The sequence below is a fragment of the Trachinotus anak genome, unplaced genomic scaffold (assembly GCF_046630095.1).
Source record: "Trachinotus anak isolate AG129_WGS33_773 ecotype Australia unplaced genomic scaffold, CSIRO_AGI_Tana_v1 ptg000014l, whole genome shotgun sequence".
NCBI lineage: Eukaryota > Metazoa > Chordata > Actinopteri > Carangiformes > Carangidae > Trachinotus > Trachinotus anak.
Window position 1 is genome coordinate 21,091,025 of NW_027273865.1, and position 26,058 is coordinate 21,117,082.

A 26,058-nucleotide genomic window follows, 5' to 3' on the forward strand; every position below is an offset into this window, starting at 1 on the left:
TTTACAAATATATTAAAAATAAAAAACAAAAAAAAAATCACAAATACAATATTCACTTATTCACGTATTGTTCCTGGTTTGATTTGTCAGCTCATCAGAATAAAAAAATGCCTTGACTGGCTAACTTTGCTGTGGCCTGCGTAGAAGTTGCTACCAGCTTGTTAAGCTTACTTTAGCTCATGTGTTGGTTGCAGGTTTTGTTAAGCTAACATTAGCATTTATAGAGGATGTTGGTGGTTAGTATCAGCACCTCACGTCAAAGTGATTTAATTCAATATTAATATGACAAATATTAATAATAATTAATTATATAAATAATATAAAAGATATTTCCCCAGGATGTCAGCTCAGCTGTGTTTCCTGCTATTCCTTTTTTTAATACAACAAAGAAGTGGCGAGCTGAAGTGGCGAGCAAATAGCTATAACACATAAGCTATAACACCAGTCTATAACACCATATATATATATATATATATATATATATATATATGGAACGCAACACCAATGTTAACTCTTGTCTCTATCACATCTTGTCTTCTAATGAAGTTAGCATGCTAACGAGCTAGCCTTCTCACTTTCCAATAGCAAATCACTTCAGCCCCAAGTCTGCCCTAAAGATGTAGTGCTGCTCAGAGGGAGCATCATAACCTCTTGTAAACACAATGACAGCCAAAGCTCTTGTCAAGCCTGCTTTCCCTGCTACCAGCAAGAAACCATGTTCAGCAGCAGGGAAATCCTACAAATAGCCCCTTTAATGGCCGTGCAGACCCACACAGGTGTTTTCAGTTATATAGCTGATCAGAGGAGATGTTTGAGGCTCTGCTGTGATTTACCACCAGGACACCTGAATGCCTGAAATTCTGTTTGTTTCCGTTGTATGTATGTGATATTTTTAAAAAATCATTTATTAGGACCTTGGTGGCTCCATAATTTTGCACTCTCAAACATGCCATTCAACATAATAAATACTTTTATTTTGAATACTTTAAGTGCAATTTGCCGGTAGAAATCAGACTATTGTTAGACATGTGAGGTACATATCAGGTTTAGCCTTAGTGTGTGATGTACACTTTACTTAAAGCCCCATAGTGTGTGATGCACATCTCATGTAATTGTTACAATACATGTTATATAGATTGCATGTGTGAGTATAAAGTGACAAGGACTGTGGCTCAATGTGCTTGAGGAACTAGCCAGACACAGTGTCATGCCACCGAAGGCCTGCCAACTGACCTGTTTGTGTGTCAGTATATGTGTGTGTGTGTGTGTGTGTGTGAGTGTGTGTGTGTGGCTTCATGTAGTGTTATGCCAATCCTCTAATTTGTGTGTGTATTAAATGTCTATTCAAGAGTGTGCAAGTGCAACTGTGGAAGTGGTTCAGGGATCCCCCTCAATGCTTTGTGTATGTGTGTGTGTGTGTGTGTGTGTGTGTGTGTGTGCGTGTGTGCTGGTAATGTAAGTGTGTTTGTGCTGGCGGTCAAGGAGGACTGGTGTTTGATTGGCGCGTGCCTCCGAGATCTGCTCCTTCCTGTTAGAGTACGCATCACTTCCTCTCACCCTGCCCAGAGCTACTGCCTTGCCGTCTCACAATCACTCTGACACGATTCTCTCTTCTCCTTATTTTTTCTTCCTCCTCTCCTCTCTCTCTTTTCCTCTCCTCTCATGACTTACTGTCTTTTCTTACATTGTCTATCGGTTGTCTTACTCTTCACTCTACTCAAATGTATCTCTGGGCACTTTCAGCGATCCATTCTTTTTTTTGTTTTTTACCTTTTCCTCTTTTCCACTTTTTTCTATCTTTCTATTTTAGTTCCACTATTGTAGTGCTGCTTCTCCCCCTAGTCTTTGTCCATTTGTCTCTCTCTGCTCTCGCTCAGAAGGCCACTTTTGTTTTAACAACTTGACAGCCAGTTCATCATCCTCAATGAAGCATTTCTTCGCCTCTTGCTCCCTGCTTCTGTCCTCTTCAACCCCTCAGATTTCTCCCTCTGCCCCCCTGCCTGCTTTCTCTTTCTGTATCTACTCTGTATTCAATCCTAAAGCATCCCCCATCCTCCTCCCCCTTTTCCTCACCCCTTCCTCTCCTCCTCCTCAGCTGTTCTCCCTGAAGACAGAGCAGAGGCAGCCAGGCAGAACAGCCAGCATGTTCCCATGTTCTCTTACTCCAGCTCTGTGGCTGCAGCAGCCCTCTTAAACCTCTCTGTTTCTCTCTCTATCAACTCCTTACTTTATTTTACATAGTATATTTTTTTTTGGCATCCTCTTCCTCTTTCTTACTTTTTCATTTCTTCTGACTCTCCTCATTCTCCTTTCATCTTCTCTCATCTTCGACCTCCTTTCCCTCCTTCCTTGCACTGTGCATCTCCTCTTCCTCCTTTCCTTTCCCTCGCCTCCAGGCTTCATCATTGGTCTTTCCATCTCTCTTCTATCTTCTCCCACCCTGCTAAACATTGCTGGAGGCCATTCTTGTCTCTCATCCTCAAGCCCTCTTCTCTACTCTCATTTCCCCCTTCTGTCTTGACCATTAACAGTTTCCCCTGGCTCCTCCTTTCTCTCCTTCCTTGCTTCCTTGCTGCTCAGCATCAAACCGACTCGTCTCATTTTTCCCCTACAGTTTTTATTTACTCCTTGATTCTCATCATCTCCTCCCTCCGTTCTCATGCAGTTTTTATCAGTGTCACATATGGGCTCATGTTTATGGAAATGACTTTCTTGCTTCCCCGCTTTGCCCACAGCCCTGTCACATCATGTACAGCGGCATTTTGAGGGGCAGCAACTGAGTTAAAGAAAAAAAAAAGACAGAAAACACGTTCATTTAAATAGGACACAGAGACAAAAACAGTTATGGGAGTTAAGTGTGTAAGAACATACTTCTGAATATTTCAGTCATAATGATTCACCTCTCTGCTGGCTGCTAATTTGATACCAACCCCTCTCAGTTGCCTCTCACACTTCATTCATCTTAGTTATGTACAGCCAATTAGTTCTAATATATAAGAATGGTGATAACAGTTTTTCAAAGTATAGATTCTTCTTCATTTCTTCATTTGGATCCCCATTAGCTTCCACACAGTGGTTGCTGGTCTTCCAGGGGTCCACACACAAAGACAACAAATCAAACATACAATTATAAAAATCATGCTACATCAGTAAAGCAGAATCAACCAAAACAAGCCAAACGCATGAATATTAATAAAGATGCGTGTTAATGCACTTTACAAGGATTCTTGTCCAAGTGCCCAGTCACTGACAGTGATACAGCTAATTCCCTTCATTTGCTCTTACAAAGTTATGGTGCTGGGAGTTTGGTGACTTGCAGGTCATACGGTGGCTACCGTTGGTTGCAGCTAGTTTCATCGTGTCAAAATGCATAGGAAGAGGAAAGCTCTATTTGCATTGTTTCATATTTGGCAGGATTATATGAAATTTGAGAGTACAACACAACCAACAAAGTATCATACTTGATTCTGGACTCTGCGGTTCACTCTGCTGCACTGTCAAGACAGTCTCGATTGGTCAAAGGCGCAAATATAACTGTCACAAGTCACTAAAGCTGAACTCTCCACAAGCACTAGATCAATTTAGTCAAGTGAATCCACTGATTCCTGCAACTCCACAAAAATGACCTGATTTGGAAAGATGAGATCTGGAGCCCATGGTTAAAATTATCCCTTAATATCCTGTCTCATGTCCTGTCTATCAAGAACGGTGGCCCTGCAGGTAGCACAGAAGACAACAGAAGTGTTCAAGGGGGAACAAAAAAGCGATGAACCTGGCTGCAATTATGGTCGATGCTTTTAACTTCAGTCACAAAGCATTGAACAAAAAATGTGTCCCAGCCGGGTTCATCACTGTTTTGTGTCTGTAACAAGCACTTCTGTTGTCGTCTGTGCTACTTGCAGCACATTTCTGTATTTACTTGTGTTGTGAATATTTTCAGCACATTGATGAAGACGTTTTCTGAATTTGCTTATGTTTTGTCTATTTGTATGTATTTTCTTAAGTTGCAGTGCATTGAGCTCTTGGAGCCACCGTAGCTGAAGTACCTGTTTGAGCTCAGAGTTAACTCATGCATGAAGATGCACTGATGCATTTTGTTGCATCTTACACTGCCCTGTAGGAAAACAGAAGAAGCCTGCCTGCTTTATGAATCAACCTTTTCACTCTGCGACACATTTGCCACAAAACACAGATGGTATGCTTTAAGCAGCCACACTTCAGTGTTCTCACCTCTAAGTTTATATAAATTCCCAAGGTAAACCAAGGAGCCTTTGTATGAATGAGGTGCAGACACAGCCTCCCTGAACTGTGAAGTAAGGTCCTGAGTTGATGAATGATGGAGCAGCACGCAGAGGCAGCAGTGTATTGATCCCTATGAGACAGGGGTGGTTTTAGGTGATGATCGCAGTGTTGCAGATGATAGTGGTTGTAATGGATATGATGATAATGGAGGGAGGAGTGGCGGGTGAGGATGAGGATGAGAAGTAATGATGGTGATTGTGATGGCTGCAGCTGTAATGATAATGCTTATAGATGATGAAGAAGATGATGATGTTCTTTGAATGTGTGTGTGTGTGTGTGTGTGTGCGCGCGCAGGTGTGTGTGTGCGTGATTGCATGCCAACGGAAGAGGAGGTGATGGTCATGTTAAGGGATAAAAGGACAATAATGGTGATGGTGAATATGAATCCTATGTGTGTGTGTATGTTTGTGTGTGTGTGTGTGTGTGTGTGTGTGTTTCAGGAAGCGACGCTGAGCGACCAGCCATCTGTCGGCAGATTAATCCTGGCTATGCTTAGAGATATTACCGGCTGGCTTATCACTGTGGCAACAAGCCTTCAATCCCAGTCCAGCACAGCCACCATGTGACCTTGCTGAGGAAGGTGGGTGGGGGTGGGACACACACATGCATGTGGGTGCACATACACATCATGCACAGAACATAACACAGAAAGGTTTAGTAACATGATGCATATATACATATGCAAAATTTTTTTAGCTCAGTCACACTGCTGCAAACATCCAGTGCATTAAATGTGAGGGTTTTGAGAAAAAATATGACACACACACACACACACACACACACACACACACACACACACACACACACACACACACACACACACATTCCCCTCCTCACATCAGTGCCATGGTCTAAAGGTTTTAATCCTGCTGAAAGGTTTCAGTGTCACCTATTGGGTTCCAAAATGTCATTACACCAACCAGCTGGGCTGCAGCTCTCTGCAAATATTGTTTTCAGTCTGCTATATATAGACCTGTATCAATACGAATCGTAGCCACCTTTGTTCTGTCTCCTTCACACAACAGAATGCTTTTTTATTTCCTAAATCCTATAACTCCCACGTGATTCAAATATCTATCCACTTCACACACACATCACATTGTGCAGGAAACAACACACACCACATAGACGCTTGGACACACACACACTTACAGGTCATAAATCAGCAGGCACGAGGCCAGTTCAGGCTTGATGTAACATTCAAGGTTTTATTCAGTCTTTACATACAGTACACCAGTCAGAAATATACAGTGAACCTTCAATGGAGGTCCGTCAGGTACACCATAAAATCTGCCGTGTAAAACAACAGATTTTCAGATGAAGGTTACAAAGCGTAAGCATGTGTAGGTGTGTAGTTCATCATTCCTTGTTTTAAGTCCATATTTTTTACATCTGTACAGATGTCACAGATAACTGCAGAAGTTCCTAGGGCTAAGGTTATTTACTATATTCCCTTTCTGATCCCTTAAATATTGATCACCACGATAGGATGCCAAATATTGGCTAAACTTGACATTGCTCCCCCGCTCCTGTGACACGCCACCATTCAGGCTTCAGCCCACTCTCTGCAGCAACCAGCTCCTCACAGAGTTCACAGATACATGTTGTGACATAAAGGTGATCTGAACCAGATCTATAAATCTGGAATTTACTGAATTTTAGAGAAACAACCAAAGCTATCTCTCACATCCATGTCCCCCCTGCAGCGCTGGTGAGACAGAGATGCATGGGCTGTTTGGTCGAATCCGGATGGTGGTTTAATTTCCACTCTGCCTGGATCTGCCACTCAGTGTAATTACATGAAGTAATCACGACTGATATCATGACAGATTAGTGAGAGGTTGAGAGGTCCTTTCCTGAACCATGAAATGGTCATCATAATCCAGCCCAGGGGGCAGCAGCACCAGTATCAGATGGGGCTGTGGCAGGAGGGAGGGAGGGAGCATTTGACTTCAGAATAAAATGAAAATTGGAGCTGAACATCTGGATAAAAGGAGCTTTATATCTTACATTTTCTCATACGATTAAACACAGTAAAAAGCTTTTCATCTGGAACAAGATGTCAATTTTTTTTAATTGAAATGCAAAAAATGATCAACTAATTGACCACATATTAATGTGATTAATCTTGGCCCAGGAGTGCACATTGTGCTCAAGTCAAGTTCAAATTATTTTCTTTTTTTTTTTTTTAAACTATGGCTTTTTAGTTTGTAATAAATAAGAAGCCCTTGGATGTCCTGTAAGAGACGGGCATTTCAAAAACTTCCACCAACCAGCCCTTAGGATTGGCTACATAATGTGATTACGAAGTTAATCTAAGGTCCTTCTGGCAGCAGTATAAAGAGTAACGTGGTCGTTGAGTGAGCTCTGCGTTAATGAATAAAAATGTTCAATTATATGTTGTATTCCTGAGGAATCAAATTGTTTGCTACTGGACTTCAGTATTAAGTTTGCAGAGTGTTTAATGAAAATGATATCAGTACCTGCTATAGGCTTTTGTGGACATGCCCATTTCTTAGTAACAGTCAACAGTAACAGATTGAGTTTTAAGGAGATCTGCGTTGACACCTGACCTGTGGTATGTGTCGTTGTTGTGTGCTGGAGACAAGGGAATGTATCTGAATTCATGTTTTTGGTAGAGTCCAGCCTCAATAGCACCAACAGTTAAATAATCAGGTTTTGAAGACAATTTTCTTGGGTGATCCTTACAGCACAAGGGTAGATGGTAAATGAAAAGCACGCTGACATGTTGCAGTACCATTTCTATAAAAGTGTTAACGTAGAAACAGCATTTTTACTAGAAAAGATTGGTGTAAAAGATCAGCATTGTTGTCTTTCCTGAGTCTGCTCTCAGTGTACTGTGCCCCGATAGGTTGTCCATGAAGAGCTTCGCAGAGAATTAATCATATTTACACACTAAGAAGTTGCAGGTTAAGTGTAGGTTAATTTGACATTGTGCTTGGGACTAAACCCTGGAATGTTCTGGTGTCTGACATCTTTAATCTGTATACTTATACTCCTGTGTACCCTGTGTTTTACAGTTGGTCATCTGACTGATAAAACATCTTCTACAACAGATTATAAAGATATATGTTCATGTGCAAAATTTCATTAAGTAGAGGATGTACCTTGTGTAGTGGTTTTCAAAATCTTTTGGGAGTAGAAACTGAGACTGGTGAACTGTAATAGGTAGTTTTAACATCACTGAGTTAGTATTGTGTGCCTGGCTCTGTACCGTCTTAAGACGTGGGTAATTAATATACACAATTTGCATCAAGACATAATAGCTTTGCTCCATAAATTTGGACTAAAAAAAGTCTTTCTTTAAAGATTCTGTTGAAGAAAACATAGAAACATGCTTATTCTAGCCATTACACATGCAGTTAAAAAAGAAATCTTTGAAAATTGATGAAATTTTGTATATCACTTTGGCGAGGGAGGCAATATAATGTCTTTTCTGCTAGTCTTATATTTGAACACTCTACCCTTGATTTTACACATTGAAAAAAAACTTTTTGTTCCTTTACATAGAAAAAACATCTTTCTTTTTTGATATGTCACTGCACAAAAAGAGCAACAGACAACAAAAATGAATCCACAAGTCAAAAAAGATAAGCAAATGAAAAAAAACAAAAAACAAGTTGCATAATTCATTTTACATTGACAAATAGAAAAGTAGACAGTGGAGAGTAGTGGACTGTCGGAACATCTGGGGCCTGCTTTTACTTTGGAAAGTGACGTACCCACTCACTGTAGAGCTGCAGGAATCGTGAGTCACTAATGAACGCTGGATAAATGTAAACCAAAGAAAACCAGGACACATTTATGGCCCTCTATGTCCTCACATTGTGTGTTTGTGTTTCTGACCTGAATGAAACCAGATATAATGACAGAATCCAAGAGGAGTGATGTGAACTCTGCTCTCCAACATTCAGATTTGGTTGTTTTTCCTAGAATGAATGCATGTTGGGCATGTGTGTGTGTACTGTTCACTAAAAATAGTTCCCACAACAGCAATGACCTGTGCTCTGCGGAGATTAGATCAGTGCTGTACTGTGCAGTGACTCTCCAACAGGAGATGCGTATAGTACAGGACATTGGCTTGGCCTTTAAGCTCAAGGTCAGTGTTTAAGCCTTTGCTAGAAGCACAAGCTCTCAGTAACTGAGGGAAGCCAAGACTCGGCCTCTATTATTAGGCATTCTGGCGTGCCCTGTCAGCGTATTTATCCTTCCTGGTGCATACAGTAGACTGCACCAATCCCACAAAGCCCCATAGAGATCCTCAGAGGAGTCTAAATCTGGGGATAATCACCTGTAAGAATTGCAGAGATTATGTCAGTGGGAGTGAATGGAGAAACAAGAGAGTTGGGGAGGAGGGTTTTCTTTTGCTACATCAGGTGTTGCTCAAAGACCTACTGTAGCTCTGACTAACCTGAGATTATGGTGCTTTCAGTATGACTTACTGTCATGTCAGTGTTTTTCAGAGCACAATGGTCTCTGACAACACTTTTTTTTTATATATATAAAAATACAAAAAGACAGAGAGATTGTGAAAATTTTAAACCTGCTGTAAATGTTCAGTAATTTAGTAAAAACTGCACTTTCATTGATGACAATATATATGCAACTAGCTGCTGAACAATATCATTTAATGTTTATTAATTTGTTGTTTGTTTGTTGTTAAGAGAATGTGATTCAGTCAAATAAAGGCTACCTCTCTACCTGGGTGGCACCGATGTAACATTACCATTTTATTTGCCATGAGTATCATGACCTAGGAGCTGTCCAAAGGCATTGTGGGAAATTGTAGGAAATCACTTATGTAGAAAAAGATAAGGCAAGTTAAAGGAAAGTGAATAAAACCAACAATTTAAATTACAAATCTTTTTGTAGGGAGGGTTTTCTTTACATTTACAAGCTGCTGTCTGTTGGGATAATATTTATGTTTAATCAAAGCATCATAAAATGGTGTGAGAGAGTAGCATTAGTGCATCAGTGGCCCCTGTAAGAATCAAACCCCCAAACGTGGCAGTGTTAAGCAACAGCAGTATTGAGCTACATAAGGCCATTCAGTTTGCAGTGGTGGATGAGATTTCCTGGCTAAAGCACAGACCACTGATCTGCTACGGTATGTTGAGACCAGGCGTAAGAAAAAATAGGTGGATTTTTCCTCAGTTGGCTAATAACCAGTATCGTCACTGCACTCTCATATCTTTGTCTCTGCATCAATGACAAAAACTTTTTTGTGCTTGCTTCAACAGGACAAGAATTTGCTCAAATTCTGTTTCTTTGTGTGTGCTCATGTCAGTTAAATAATTTAATTTTCTTCAATACCACACAAAGTCCACTGAACTGTCCCATATGTGGTTTCACAGGCTCAGGGCATGATAGTTCCCTTTTTTTGAGTGTGTCCATGAACGTAGCCTTTATCCCAATGTGAGTTCCTTCAGTCTGCCACTCTCCCACTCGTCTGCATTATTCAAAGTGCAACACTCTCAATCATCTTATCTTTTTCTATTTCTTTCATGTCATTCTTTTACTTTTCTCTTACAAGGCATGCATGCTGAAATCCAGTCAGGAAAAAAAAAAAGCAAAATGAAAAACCACTGAGATTCAAAAACACAACTGTCCTTAGAGAGACACTACTCATTGGTTACACAGCTCTATCGAGAAACATTGCTTTGTGTAAACATGCCTTTTTCAAATGGCTCGCAGGCCTTAAACCGAAGCCATGCAGCTGATTTTTGAAGAAAATCAAGGCTCGATGTTGTGTTTATCAGCTGCATTTAATACATTTTGAATGCAGATAGTTGTAATAAAGTTTTCCAAAACTGCAAATAAAAAAATAAAAAAATCAGCTGCACAGCCTCAAAACGTTTCAAAACAAAGCTCACAACGCGTTCCTTCCCAACCCGTACATGTCATGAATCAGTTCCATCGGTGAGAAATGCTTTAAACTAAACAAAAATGGAAAAAAAGACAGACAGTTTATACATTTGACAAAACAGCAACATGATATCCCAACAAACCTTCCTGCAAAGATAAATAAATCTATTTGGATATACTCTAAATGGATAAATAATATTATACTCTATGTAACTCAAGGATGGCACCATCGCTTTCTCAAAAAAAAAAAAAATCATAATTCATGGTGATATATTTTATAAAATTTGTTTAAAGTTGTAATAAAGTGATCTGTTCCCCTCCTCCACAAGCTCCCGCTCTCCTTCTCCTTTCTTTCCATCCCTCCTTCGTCTCTCAGCACACTGGAATGCTAGACAGAGAGAAGTTTGGTTTGTGCTGTAGGAGACACTGACGTTTACACGCTGTTTGTTCATTTGTTCGTTAGTTCCTCTCCAAAGTTTACGTAGCAAGAGTGCAGCGAGGGTCATTACTGAGCCCCAGGGGTCTATATAGCTGCCAACCATGGACTGGAGAGAGCGAGAGAACGGGGGGAGAGGAAAGAAAAAAAATGTTTATGGTACTCGCTGTGTTTGTGTTAAAATCATCTTTTGCCAAGAGACAAAACATAAACATCGTCAGTCTTTTTCTCCTGGTTTTGGCTCGTGACAATGTTCCAGCAGAGGTGAGGCTGACACTAGTCAGAGGCAGCTCTGTCTGCCTTGGCTTCGGTCTATCTCGAGTCTCCGGCAAGGGGAGGAAGCGAAAGAAAAACGTTTCCTCTTTTCCCAGAGTGTGAAGTCTCCCTCCTACTCTTCCTCACTCACAAACTCGGATTCACTCTCTAGAGTCTGTTACGGCTTTGACAGTTCTTCCATTCCTCTTTTAATGGTGTTGCCGCTCATCCTTCATGTCCCATCCCCTATCCTGTCCTCCTTTTTTCACTGAGGCCGACACAGTCCAGAAGAGAATCACCTTGGGACGCATCAAACACCCCCGTCATCTTCCAATTTCCCCTAAGAACACAAAACATCCTCTCATCTGTTCTCCTCTCTCTTCTCCTCTTCTTCTCATCTTCTGCTCCTGCCATCTCCAGCCCCTTGAGGATGTAATTCCTCCCATTAAAAGAAACGAGGGGCAGAGAAGGTAATTAATTAAAAAAGACAAAAGTATAAAATGGCAGTTGGAATATCTCCCCATGAGACCAAAAATCATGTCTGTTTGCAGATGAGAACATTTTGTCCTCTTTTATTCTATTTAATTTTCTTCTGCCTCTGCTCTCTCTTGACTTACAAAGTCGCAGAGCCAGAGGTTTGGTCTTTTTACATTCTGTTTAATTCCATCATCACAGAGGAGAGGTCACCTGGTTTGACCTCCACAGCATCTTCAATAAATTAAAATCATAATTAATTAATTCTCTCTTGCACATTCATCCCACTCCTCCTCCTCTCTTCTGTTCACAGTCAGACGTAGGCTGATTCGCTGGACTGTGTGCGCCCCAGGTTGGGTGGCTGGGACAAATGGGCCATGTCTTTCTTCCTGATCTCACAGATAGACTTCCTGCGGGCCTGGACGCCCCTGATGGCGGCCTTGATCTTGCGCCAGCCCAGATGGTTGAGCTCGGCCAGGTTGAGCACCACGCAGATGCCGCTCACCGCAAACATGAACACCAGGAAAACCGTTTTTTCTGTGGGCCGGGACACATAGCACTCCACCTCCTTGAGACATGGGTAGCGGTCACACTCAAAGATCCCAGGCACACTGAAGCCGTAAAGAAAGTATTGGCCCGCCAAGAAGCCAATCTCTAATGCGTTTCTGAACACCACCTGAATGATGTAAAAGCGGGAGATCCCTTCTTGCCTTCGAACCTTGGAGCTCTTCCCGTGAGTCAGACCTCGTGGGGCGTTGGGGATCTCCTTCACCTCCAGGCAGTCAGGTTCTTCCTTCCCTCCACCGCCATCGCCGCCATGCTGAACTAGAATTCCATTGATGTTGCGGAGCTTCCGCGCCCCATCCCTTCCCCCGTAGTCCCTCTCCATTATTGGATAGAGAAAGGAGTAGCGCCGGTCCTTCTGCTTGGCCGACTGATGTACAGAATAGGTGATGAAGCAGAGGCTGGGTGTGCACACCAGTATGATCTGGAAGACCCAGTAGCGGATGTGGGAAATGGGGAAGGCTTTGTCATAGCAGGCCTGGTTGCAGCCTGGCTGCAGAGTGTTACAGATGAACATGGTCTGCTCATCCTCATACACTGTCTCCCCCACGATGGCCACAATCAGGATGCGAAATATTACCACCACTGTCAGCAGGATCCTAAGGAGACAGAGAGATAAATGAGGTTAAAACAGTCAGATTTGCCGTAATCTGATGTCCTTCCAGGTTCTATGAATGTGCTGACGACAGTGCAATAAAGCAGGAAAAATGGATAACAGATAAGATAGCTGGTGAAGGATGAATATAAATTTATGGAATGAAGATTTTTAGTCTAGAATTTTGTATAATCAGCTCTGAAACAATTAAGAATAAAGGCGGACTGAAAAACAATATGTGTTGAATATATGTTGAAGGTGTCAGTGTGTTAAAATACTCTCTGCACTATTACTAGTTTTGAAAGGCAAAAGCCTAAAGGCCTGGTCACACCATTACTTAAAACGGAAAAGGTTTGTGGTGAAATAAATGCAATTCAGTTGAATCACTTGGGTCTATGGACTGGCACAATTTGAACTTTCGCACACAAATTTGTGCTTGTGACCAATAGCAGGCCATCTTGACAATGCTGGCTGCAAGATCAGTGATTCCATAATAATGGAAGCTACCATTGCATGTTAACTTTATTGCTCCATTCAGTTTCATTTAACTTCCTCTTTCAGGGATTAACATGCTCCATAAAACATGCACAACTGGTACAAATAGGCTGCATCTTTTGATTGAACAGCTGAAGTTATTGTTCCATTAGTGACCAAGCTAACAAGCATGTTAACTCACAGTTGTGACAGCTAGTTGGCTCAGAGCCCTTCTCTTCCTCCTCCCTAACTTTTTGCAATTGCTAGCAAGATTCTGGTTTGCTGTTTGACTGTTTAGCAAAGATGCACCGATGAATTGTACTAAACCACTTTCTGGCGAGTGGTGAGTGGGCCTTAATAATCAGATTATCGACAATATTACTGATACATTTTTCTTCCATTCTGAGATTTGAACCCTTTAACCAGAGAGAGATGAGGGAGACGTCACAGAGGCAGAGAAAAGAGGGGAGAAACTACTAATGATAGACCACTGTTAAGAGACTGTTCCTCCTGATAAGAACCAGAGAAGAGGAGTACTGTACTCCCACTTCCATTTATCAGCCAGAATAAACAATCCAAAAAAGGGACAGGTATGAGTGGAGCCTCAAAGTGTCGTCAGAGCTCATAACTCACAGCTTGTTATTTGACATTAACGACGCAGTTTGAGGGTGTGTGAGTGTGTGTGTGTGTGTGTGTGTGTGTGTGTGTGTGTGCTTTGTGAGGGTGTTTACAGGTAAAGAGAGGTGAGGTGGGACAACTCTTTGTCTAATTTTAGTGTATTCATAAATCCAAGTTAGCATGGCAACCTCAGTTTAGAATCACATAAATTGGAGCAGTGATTCATTCACATGCAAACACCCACATACAATCATACAGAGCAACCACTCAGCCGATGACTTTGTTATAAGCAGCGCAAAAGCACAAACATTCTGCCTTTCACTGCCCTAGCAACAGGTATGACTGAGGTTAGCCCTGTTTAAGCGTTGCGGTGAAATAGAGAGAGATTATTCCTGCTGAAATTGGGTTCACTTCAATTCACTCTGTGTGCATGTTATGTGGGCCTATCCAAGCATGGTCTTACATGGTCTGACTTGGCATATCGGTACAATTGGTGGGTTCGTGTGCTTCGTGATGTTAAGACACACACAGCAGATGGACCACAGGTTTCTGTTTCTCTCTTGCAGACATCTTCCTCTTTGCTCTTTTCTTACTTTATTCATCCCTCATTTATTTTTCAGATGTGAGAGCAGGCGAGCACTTCAGATTGCAGATCGCTTTTTGCTTTTTTGCAGTCTCTGAGAGGATGTTGTTGTCCTCACACTGCGACTAAACTAACTCTGGAACAAGGCTGCAGACTGCATACGCAGGCCTGAGCATCGCTGTTAATCTTTTGATTGATCGCTGCCTCGTAGTTTAGTCCCGCAGATATGAGGGAGTTCAGACTGAGTTCTGCATAAAATCAACGCTCACTAATCACCACCATTTGTACTAATGATAATTCTATAAATAATGGTGTGATAAATCACTGTCATTACTTCATGTGGACCCAGAGTACACACCATTACAGTCGCCCATCAAAACCTGACCTCATTACATTTATCATGGATTTATGGGTTTTGTGTGTCAATAGACGGTGACATATAAAAATGGCTCTGGAGGCAGTGTTGGTAGGCAGTACAGTATGAAGTGCAGGAAGAACGATTCATTCCTGAGAAAAGGTCAATGTGCATAACACCATTTAAATTTAAAGAGATAAAGCTCCACAACACAGTAAACCATAAGTCAACCAATTTTACGTGATGGTGTCATGTTTGAGAGGTAATGTAATGGTTTGGTAGTAATATTTCAACGCGCAATGGTTGAGTTATGTTTGTACAATGGTCCTTCATTACAGATGGATGTGTAAAAAGACAGGATGCCATTCGTTCAACAGATTCATCTAAAAGGGTTACAGATTTATTCTGTTCCTCAATTTACGTATGTCCATACTCATTGCTATTGCTATTTTGAGTGTTCACATTGATACGCATGGCAGCATGTAGTGCACTATAAATACCTTGCTGGTTCAATCAAAAGAGTCAAAAAACACTTCTCATCCCCAATGGAAGGGGCAGAAGGGGAGGTACCATGAAGGTATTTTCAAACTTGTGAAAATGGCAACTGAGGTCATTGCCACAGATGGCTGTTTAATTTCCATGTAGCGTGACACAGATGACACACACAGGAATGACTGTACTATGTACACAGTGCACTACATGTTAGTGTAGTGGCTATAGTTTTACACATTCAAATGCACAGATCTTATTAAAATAGGGCAGCACTGGTTTACTTTGTAGTTTGATGATGTGTTTTTATGATTTCAGAAGAAAAACTGCTGGATAATGATAGTAATGGAGAATACATAGTTTGCTGGTGAAATTATTGAGCCTGTAAAAATGTCAAGCATCACTTAAAGTCTCACTAATAAGACTTATAAGCGGTTTTGCAGAGACATTTCTCCTACATTTTCCACCCTGATAACAGCCTCAGTAGACTGCATTTCATTTCAAATCCCACCTTAACCTCATTCCTCCTTTTCCTGTACAACTCTACCCCAGGATAAGTCTGGATTTATTAGATAACATCAACAAGAGACGGTAGCTGTCACTTGATTTTACCTCGGGCCAACCTACGGTATTTCATAGAAAGAGTCATATTTGTCATATTTGTGTACAAGCAGTATAGATTTATTACATCAAACTCAATAAGAAGATCTGTTTGTCTGGACACCCATTTGTGACCAGACAGCAGATCCAAGAGGGAAGGCCCCTTCTACTGCAACTTAGACGTTGCCAGATAATCATTAGATGGCATTTGGCTGTGTGAAGGGTAATCTACCAATCGCACAGTGGCTTTGCCAGTCTTGTGTGGCGCAGATGTGGAGTCGAAGGGCAGAGTTAATCCTTTCCAGAGTCTGCCGGCGTGCAGTTCACATGTACCTCTCATCAAAACAGCAGGTCACTAGTGATGACCTCCAAAATGAAAAATAGAAGACTTATTGCCAATCCGCCCACCTGTGGTCAGCTGGTAAGCGGAGGGGGGAGGGGAGGAAGGCACGAAGGAGAAAAAGATAAATGCACAAAAAAAATAAAAAATGAAAATGGTTTTGCCCTTGTAGTGACTCCATTAAGGAGCTTAGTGAGCAGAGAATTCACAATACCAGAGTGAGGGAGTGCACTAAATGTCTGCAAACACACACACACACAATATTCAGTATATTCTGTATGGACACACAAACCATGCAACAAAACACCATCCGGACAGTGAGCGAAAATGCTTTAAAATTAACCGAGCACTGAAAGAAGACATCAAATTGCTCTTTAAGATGAATGAGTTTCAGACAGGGATAAAAAGATTATAAAGTCACCAAAAAATCCAGTGTGGCTCAGACATCCTCTCCTTAAATTAAAAGAGAAACCTGCCAGTGCTGGACAGAGTGCGAGAGATGGAAGGGGGTAGTAAGGAAAATCAGCAATAAAGGAAAATCTCATCGTAGAGAATGAATTATATAATAGCTTACACACGCAACCCACTGCTGTAATCTGCGGCTGGGCCAAGGGAGGATTCTTGCATTAGATTTTTTTTGTTAATGCCATCAAATAGCTTTAGATTATCGTACCCCACACAGCATCCCCCACCTGTTTTTTCTCTTCTCTCTAGAACATCTTTCTTTTATTTTTTCTTTCATTTGTACTCCGGGGTATCTCCAGCCATTCTTCTTCTCTCGCTCTCTCTCTCTGCAAACCCCCACCCCCCCACCAACCCCATCAGGAATAATCTCCAGATTGTGTCTGTAGTTTTCTATGAAGATACTCGCTTCCCTGCGCACAGTCACACGAGGCATTTGAACTGCTGGTGTTTTCAATCTAATGCACTTTATTATTACAGCTGAACACTTGTGGAAATGGTTCACACAGCTGCTGCATTCACCAGATTCTGCCAAACCATTAAATCTACATTTTTGTTTTTCAGTCAACAGAGGAAATTTAAAAAAAAAATCACTGATAACAAATTTGAGCTTTTATTTTGGTAAAAATGCCAAAAAAATCATTTTCTGGTGGCAGCTTCGCAAATTTGCTTCAAAAACATACACATGGCAGACATATTAGCACATATCTCAACACAATCACACCTTCTGTTCCCAGCAGACAGTGTTTGTTGTTCCCTTTGACTAACATGCTGTCTGTGTTACCACACAGGCGGTGGTGATTATGCAAAAACATTATGCCAGCACAATTCCAAAACGCCTCTTCTCCTCCCGTAATTGTGTGTCCCCCGACCCACCGACTTCCTCTCTTGCTCTTCCTCATTTTCTGAATGTGGATATCTTGCACCAAGGGGGCGTTTGTTACATTCAAAGCTCTCATTACGGATGTGCAGTGAATTGTCAAGAATTAAATGTGTACAGTAACGAGAAAAAAATCATCATACTTTCTGCATCTGTCGCGAGAAATCCAGCTCCAACCACCTCCTCATATGCATGTACATACGTGCACATGTGTGCAGACACACACACACGATGCTGTTGCTACTCCCAGTGGCCTGCATTATTCAACTTCCAAAGAAATTGAAATGCCATGCACAGTGAGGCTCTCTTGATATTACTGAAGATCTCCCTTGATATTAAATGTCAATCTCGTTTAATGAAACCTTGAACTCTGTTTACATGGCATCAGAGAATAAAAACAGAAGCAGAGGTGAGCTGGGACGTAGATCAATGGATATAGCTGGAGTTGAGTTTTGGGGGTTGGTGAGGCAAACTATATGAAAACACACACACACTTGTGTTGTAAGGTGTATCATGACCAACAAAAAGTGCACAGTGTGTTGTTCCTTGTGGAGAGAGAAGCAATGTTTACTACGAAGATGGGACAAGAAAAGAAAAAAAAATCACGAATTTATTGTGGGCGAAGGAGACAACAGAGGACGAAATAAAACCAGGAAAAGGTAAAAAAAAAAAAAAAAAGTGTGAGGATAATGAGGAAGAAGAGCCAAAGGACAGAGAATAATTGGGATCAATAAGACGCGTGAGTTTTGGAGAGATTGCAAGATGTGGCAGTGGAGATAAAATATAAGAGGGAGGAGGAAGAGAAGGGAAGAGGAAGAACAGCCGTGGTTACCCAGAAACCCAACACAGCCTTCTCTCTCCTCTCTCTTCCCTTGCTTCATTCTCCCCTCCACTCAACTTCCCCCTGCTAGTTACCACGGCAACAGGCAAGGGGCAGAAAATGAAGGGAGAGATAGAGAGAGAGAGAGAGAGAGAGAGAGAGGGAGAGAGAAGTGTGCCGATTAGCAGCTAAGTCAACTACAGCACAGAATCTTTCTTCTTCTGAGGAGGGGAGCATCAGTTAGAGTGTGGCTTAGCCGCTTGAAGCTGGTTTACTTTATGCAAAAATAACCGGGAAAAAGAAAGTTCACAGAAAACAGCAAATTATGCCCACAAGGCAAACTAAATTATGCAGCTGTGTAGAAGTTATTTAGAAGATAATTTAGTGAGGAAAATTAGAACATATTGGCCCCGTTTTAGAGAAAAGAAACACTGGCTCTGCTGTTGTTTTAAAGCCACCGAGAAGAAAGATGAAGAAAATAGACTCAGGAACCTTTTTAAAATATAGATTCAAAGTCTCACATTTTAATTTCTGGTTCTAAGAGAAAAGCTAAAATGAATTTTCTGGGTAATTAAAAAAAGGCAGCTCCTAGTTCTCCCTCTGTGGGCTGAGGAGTCTGTTAGCTGCTCTGAATTGTGGTGTAAACAAGCCCATGTTATGGCTGACCTGCTAATCCGTTCCAGAGCCTCACCTTTAGCATCCATCAATACCACTTACTCAGTACTGCTTTACTCTGCACCACTCCCATCCCCCCTTTTCTACACTTCCATCCCTGCTGCTGCTCTGTTTTTACTCTCACATCTCCATCTTGTGTCTCTCTTTAATTTGCATCTCAGTCGATGTCTCTCTATTCACCGAACAGACTCCCATCTTGCATCTTGCGTTTCACAAGCTCTGCTGTGTATGCTGCGCATTTAGCCCGATGATTGAACTGAATTGCCATTTCACTTCAAATGCAGGGGTCTGGAACCAAGCTAACATCTCGCTGCAGTTACACATGACGTGACGGTTAGGTCTGCAAGTAGGGATTGAAAATAACAATAATGTAAGCTAATGTTAGGCAATTAAGCAGGATGAACACTCACTTTCAGGCAAAATCTCCACAAATACAAAAAGACAAAATCGCCACGAAGACAAAAAAAATTAATAACTCAAAGTAGCCTATAATTGTTCAGCTGCTGACTTTGTTTCAGCTAGCTAGCATAACTATCATATCATATCCTAATAGCTGTAGCAGCAATGATTTTAAGGAATAAAATGATTAAATGCAAAATATGCCTTCTTAAACAATGTTTAAGGAAGATCTGAGAGACACACTGACATGTATTCTTCGTAAGCGATGTGTTGTTTCTGCACAGAAACTCATACCAACATTTTCCTCTTTTTAAACAGTATTTTCTCACATTATTTTGTTATGTTCATACAAAGAAATTAGTTTCCTTATCTGTAGGAGCTGAAATGTGTATTTTGGCTGTGATGGTTATTATTTGTCCAGGCTGCATGTTTATTTTGTTTATTCAGCATCGGGCAAGTGGGTGTGGTTTCACATTATTTACCTGTTCACGTGTATGGCAGGATTTAGACAAAGAGGATGAGTAAGGGGCTGATATTTTCTATTGGCCGTTATATCTTGCTTTAAGTATTCAAATACAACAATTTCTGCCTCTTAGCAGCTTTCTTAACCATGTTTCCTTAACCAAGTAGAACTGCAGATCTGAAAATGCTCTTGCAAATAGTTTTTGTGTGTAAGAGTTTTGACAGGTACACTGCCGTCTCAACAACAGGACACAAAACTTTCAAGTGATTTTCACAGTGATGACAAATTATTTTGTTGTTTAGGTATTAAGGCTGTTGTGAAAAAAAACGATGACTTAATAGTGTGTAGCAGTAGAAAATCTGGAGTAATGTTTTGTCATCTGTGTTAGCGGTGGTTTAGGAAAATCCCACCTCAGTCCATCCATCTCTTTGTTTACTCCGACCTTTATCCCGCCTCATTTCTTTTTTTCCCTCTTAATGTTTTGACCTCCCGTCTTAACAGTGCCAGTTGGTAGCCCAAATACAACGTACCAGTATCTCTGATATATAATCCGGTCACAGCAAATATGAACAGACACTTGTCGTAAACACACGCTCTCTCTCCCCCTCTCTCCATTTCTCCCTCTGTGTTCCTTTGCCAGGGTTTATCAATAGCTAGTAGTTCACAGTGGGTCACCTGGCACCAGGCTGTATCCAACCTCACACACACACATTCACACACTTACACACACACCCAGAAGGGACGTTCCGGTGCTTCAGGCCAGTGACAGAAGGAGTGAGGGGGCTGCACTCTCCCCTGCTGACAGACCTTTATCCTGCGTGGCCACCCACCTCCAAACACACACAAAAATTTGTACACATGGTCACACGCACGCACACGCACACATGCAGACATTCTGTGCCACACTCAAATACAAAGACCAGTAAAACAGGTATATGTGCAGTGTGTACTTGCACTGTATACACAGAAACAGCGAGTGAGTTCTCTCAGTTCACGCAGGATAAGGTTACCTCTCCATACACATGTGCACAGACACACAATTTAATCAGAGACACACACACTCCCAGCTGTTGCAGGGCGTCACAAAGCCGATTGTGTCTGACATTGCCGGGTGTTAGTTCCATCCTCTCTGGAGAAGATGAAGATGAATTTCTGTCATACCAACCAGTAATGATGGTTTCATCGCTGCCTCGCTGATCTCCAATCAGGTGGAGCCGCTCAGGTTCAGTTTGGTTCAGTTCAGGTAAATCAGAGACATTATCTAACAGTGTGGCTTATTCACATGAATATTCATCAAATAATACCAGGATCATATCATAAATTTTAGATATGGAGAGGTCACGTACTGCACTTGAATATAGTTTTTGAGGTTGCTTTACTTCCTTTTTGTTATTTTATACTTCTAACTCAGCTTAATTTCAGTGGGAAATATTGTGCTTTTTACTCCATTACATTTAAAATCAGAGGTTACTTTTCAGATTTTAGATAAGAAAAATATAAGCTTGTAAAATAAAATGACATGAACGAGTTGACATGAACCAGATTGAACCAACCAGTGAACCAGCCATTTTGGCTTGTGAAGAAAGCAGTGTCTAGTTGGGGTTCAAAGGTGTCAAAATTGTATTTTTGCCTTACATGGGTGATATTGTCTTATGATACTGACTCTAAGTGTGTGCATGTACAGGTTTGCAGCTATTTGTTCATGTTCTTCATGCATTGTATTACACTATGAGGAGTGTATCTTCTGGCTGGAGACAGTACTCTATTTATTATGATATACTGTAGCATACTCTGTGTAATCCTGGGTCTGTAAGCTGCTAAAATGGAAATCTAATAATAGTGTATTCTAATACTTTTCACTTATCCATCCATCTCTCTGTCTCATTCTCTCTCTCTCTCTCTCACTTTCTCTCTCTCTCTCTCTCTCACACACACACACACACAAGCACACACACTGACAGGCAGAGGTATTTAAGTGGTGTGTTGATGAATGTGAACTGACTCTGGAGATAAAGAACATCATAGCTCATGGCTCACATACACAGACAGATGTGTGCACATGAACACCCACATGCAAATGTCCAATGTATTTTTGTGTAGTTACACTAATCACTATAATCAAATGATACATATCAATATAAATAAAGGTGGCATTTTGATTTGCACAAACAGAAATAAGAGTGCAGTGTACGCAAGGGTCCCCATGTCGATAATAACAATGGCAGTTACCTTGGCAACAGATTAAGCGATCAGGCAAGGGTTAAATAGGAGCCCAGACTTCAAAAATAGACGTTCTAAAAATCTACTCGTTCACAAGTGATACAAGTCACCATGGCAACAGACCAACCAGCAGTTTTTTCGGTAGGTTGTAAGGTCGGGATGGAGGGGTGAGGCATGAGAAGGAGAAAGAACAGCAGGAGTGAGGAAGAGAGTGGATACGTGGGCGGGAAAGGAGGAAGGGAGGAGGGGTGGGGGTCAATGGAGGGAAATACAGACAGTGAGAGAGAGAGAGAGAGAGAAAGAGAGAGAGAGATAGAAACGATGGCCCTAATCCGGATTAAATCAGTGGGTTTTGGACAATCCCGAGTTAGGGCTGCTGCACCCATGCCAACATCCCACCCACCGTAGCTCTCTCGTGCCAAGCCCCAACCCAAATCAGCAGCTCTGGCACATGCAGGGAGCCTCCATGACACACAATCAGACAGCACATGGCTGCAGAGGGAACATCCCCAACACTCCCAATCGATGAAAAATGCTCTTATACCTAAGACATCTGCCACAGTCGTTACAATGGACATCACTCATGATTGAAAAAGGCAGTTTACATTTTGACATGAACACATCTCATGTCCAGAGTGAGTATCAGAATCATTTAGTTGGAATAAATTTACACACTGAAATCTTAATTTCTTCTTTTTCCGTTTACAACTTTTAAAACTGAACTGACATCACATCATCTTCATTCATTTCCACTTATACTGAAAAGGTGAACTGCTTTAGGATTGGTGGAAAATTACAGTGGTCTCTGTGGTGGATGACTGAATTTTCACTGCTTTTGAGCTGCAATTGCATCTAGTACTTTACTCATCTAGTGGATTTAAGAGTATAAAAGCTACCACTCCTGTGTCCTGGCCTGGTATAACTGCTGATGCACCTTTTAGCTCAAGGATAACTGTCCAAACATTTCTGCGTACTTGTTCATTGTCATTTTCTTTACACATAAAAGGTAATGCATTTGAGATCCCAAATTCATTCTCAATGATGGAAACAGCAGTTGGCAAAAAAAATGTATCTCTTGTCAAGGAAGTGCACTGTAAATGCACTTTAAAAAAAAACTTTGCTACAGAGTTGTTACTGTGGCCAGACAAGGCAATTATGCAACAATGATATATGGTAAAGCTTAGTACAAGAGAACATTGTGCACTATAAACTGAGCACAGGTGTTTTTTATTGGTTATGAATCCAGCATTTAATTTGTAAGATAAATAATGTATGTCTTCTTTTAGGAGTAAAATAGTCTCAGAGTTCAGTCTTGATCTGACAAACAGCAGTCGGTCCACTCAGTAGCTGAACTAGCATCTGTAACTTTCAATTGCAAACTTTTAGCCTGACGTAAACAAGAGGCCCTTGAATTTGAACATCTGCAGTTTCATAAAAACTGATCAGCTTCTATCTACTGAGGAAAATCATGTGATATAATCAAAATCTCCAAAATAGCTACTGAGTGGCGTTTGTCGTGTGAAAACATATACTTAGTTTTTTACCTAAACTTAGTATTTACTGTCTGAAAGCACTCTTATCCAACACTCTAGCTCTACTTTCCAGTAAATAGCAGCCAAGTCATGCTGCTGTCATTCTACAGGTTGTGAAGGCTAAAATTATCTATCTCACATCACAGCACTCGTCTACCAAGTAGTTTTTTTTAATAATTGGCCACGAGAGCGGTGTGAATGTAGCATATTGCCAATGGTCAAATACACTCCTTGCAGCTTGACTTCACTGCTTAATTGAAGAATCTGCGAATGGAATAGTGTGTGTGTGTGTGTGTGTGTGTGTGTGTGTGTCTGTGTGTGTATGTGTTTGTGTGTGTGTGTGTGTGTGTCTGTGTGTGTGTGTGTGTGTGTGTGTGTGTGTGTGTGTGTGTGTGTGTGTGTGTGTGTCGTGAGGTGTGAATGAATTGCCACATTCTGTCTGTTTGCTTGTATAATCAGCTGCAAAGTCGGGGACTGTGACAGTTTTGGCAGTATGTGGGTGTGTCTGTGTGTATGTTTCTGCCCCTGAGTAATGAGTAAATATAGCAAGCACGCTGCAAGTTCACTTACGCACATGTTTGTATATTTGGATGACCATCTGGTTGTGTGTGTGTGTGTGTGAGTGCGCACACGTGTGAGCGTGCAGTGAATCAGATGTCTTCTTACAGTATATTGGTCCTGGTGGAGATGGTGTGTGTGTCAGCAATGTGTAAGGTTTGTCACTGGTGTGCACTTGGGATTTTTTATTCATGTCGAGTCAATCAAAGTGCAGAAGCTGATACTGCCTCTGAGGAACAGTTGTTATGAACCCACATACACTCAAGCATGCTCAAAGAGATGAATGTTCTGCCGTCTAAGTGACTCTCACACTCTCACCTTGTTCATTAGAGATTTCAGTAAAGTGTGAAAATGCAGCCAGTGATGGGAGTAGTTGTGAATGAGGACAAGGAGAACAAATCAATGGAGGGAGTGAGTCTGTTTCATCTTCAAAGAGTGGGCTGGAGTGAGATAAAGTAAGGAGGGGAGGAGTGAAAGAGAGAGAAGATGCATGGAGATGATTCCCACATAGAAATGCTGTTAGTCATGTGTAATAAAAGTAGGTTGTGTAAATAAGACGATGATCTTGCGGCCACTGGTTGAACTAGGAAAAAGTTGGCTATTTGTTTTAACTTTATTCCTCATATTTTATGTAGTTTTGTGATGATCCAAAGATGCACAAAAACACTACTGTAACCTTAATTAAAGGGATGATCCTAAAGGTTTTAATGAAATCGGACCTGAATCGTCTGTATTTTTTCTGTAACACCCATTCAGTGTATATAGTTTGTGTTATTGGTAGTGGTGCACTCTTGTGTTATAGATAATTATTATTGCTTAAGTGTACCCTTTAGGTTACTTATTCATGTACCCTCACCTTAGCTACATCCAAACTGCTACATTTTTAAAGTATCTCCATCTCCTCCGTTTCGCTCTGCATCAAAAATAATCTGTCCATAATAACATACCTGAAAATGCATATCACATGACCATTCACATACAAACGCCATGCACGAGCCGGTGAAAACAGGAAACAGTCTACTCTGCAGTTTGTTAGCTACATAAAATGCTTAGAACGAGCAAAGGCAGCTGTAGAGTTAAAATACAGAATTTCACTTTCACAACAGCTGCCAGCAAAGACAACAAGGTCAGTAACGCTTGTATTTCATTATCTATGTTGCATTCACCACTGGTAGTCGAGGCTGATAAGACCCAATCAGGGGGCGACCATGGGTGTCTACGTCATCATTTCCAAAGGTCTCAGTTTTTGCCAGACTACAACACAACCCGGGAGCTTTTAAACTTAAAGCAGTGTTTCTGAAGGTCTTAGTTACGCCGAGTGTAAACGTATAAAAAAGAGATGCGTTTTAAAACAAAACGTAGTAGTGTGGACTGAGAGTCATTTAGGTTCCTACCTGCCTTTATTTTACAGGTGACGGTTGTGTGTTAAACAGAAATGGGTGTAATGAGTAAAGAGTCTACTGTGAATGAAGCTGGGCATGTTACTGTCCTTCACATGTTGATGTTAATTAAAGAAGATCTATTCAAAGATAGACTGTATCACCCCCAGCTCAAGGTGACTGGAGCAAACTAACCCATTACAAATTCATGGTTACATTACTTGATATTACATCACCAGCTTTATTAGGCCTCATAAGGACTGGAAACTCAAATCTGCTGTTTTATGAACTAATCCTTCATTCTCACCCTGACTGGTTTGCCCACCTACATGACTTGCAGCCCATGCCAGCAAGATCTTACAGAGATGTAAAACTTGCCTAAGATAAATAATTCATCACATCACTGTTATCATCGTGTGGTCATGCAGATGAGCAGGGTCTGTTTTTCATGTTGGCGTGTTCAAGTATTGATTTTCTGACAACATGGTGTAGAACTTGGCAGGTGATTTTTTTTCAGTCCTTGAATGTCAAATCTGACAACAGGTCCCTGAATACTCCAGCAGGGAAGAGTTTTCAAGCTGGATCCTGCTTTCAACTGCATTTCCACTTAACTCTAACTAACTAAACAAAAAAAGTAAAGCAACAGAGCAATCACAGACGGATTCACAACTGCAAACAAGATTTAGCTCCAAGATGATT

At 41.2% G+C, this 26,058-nt stretch overlaps 1 protein-coding gene across 1 annotated transcript in view; it reads right to left on the reverse strand.

The window, feature by feature from the left end:
• Window positions 1-5,490: 5,490 nt before the first annotated feature.
• Window positions 5,491-26,058, reverse strand: part of LOC139632097 (gap junction delta-2 protein) — a 28,653-nt gene continuing 8,085 nt past the window's right edge. The window contains exon 2 of the mRNA XM_071496855.1: window positions 5,491-12,516. Within this exon, the coding sequence (XP_071352956.1) occupies window positions 11,667-12,516 (850 nt within the window). The 3' untranslated portion in view covers window positions 5,491-11,666. The remainder of the gene's footprint in view (window positions 12,517-26,058) is intronic.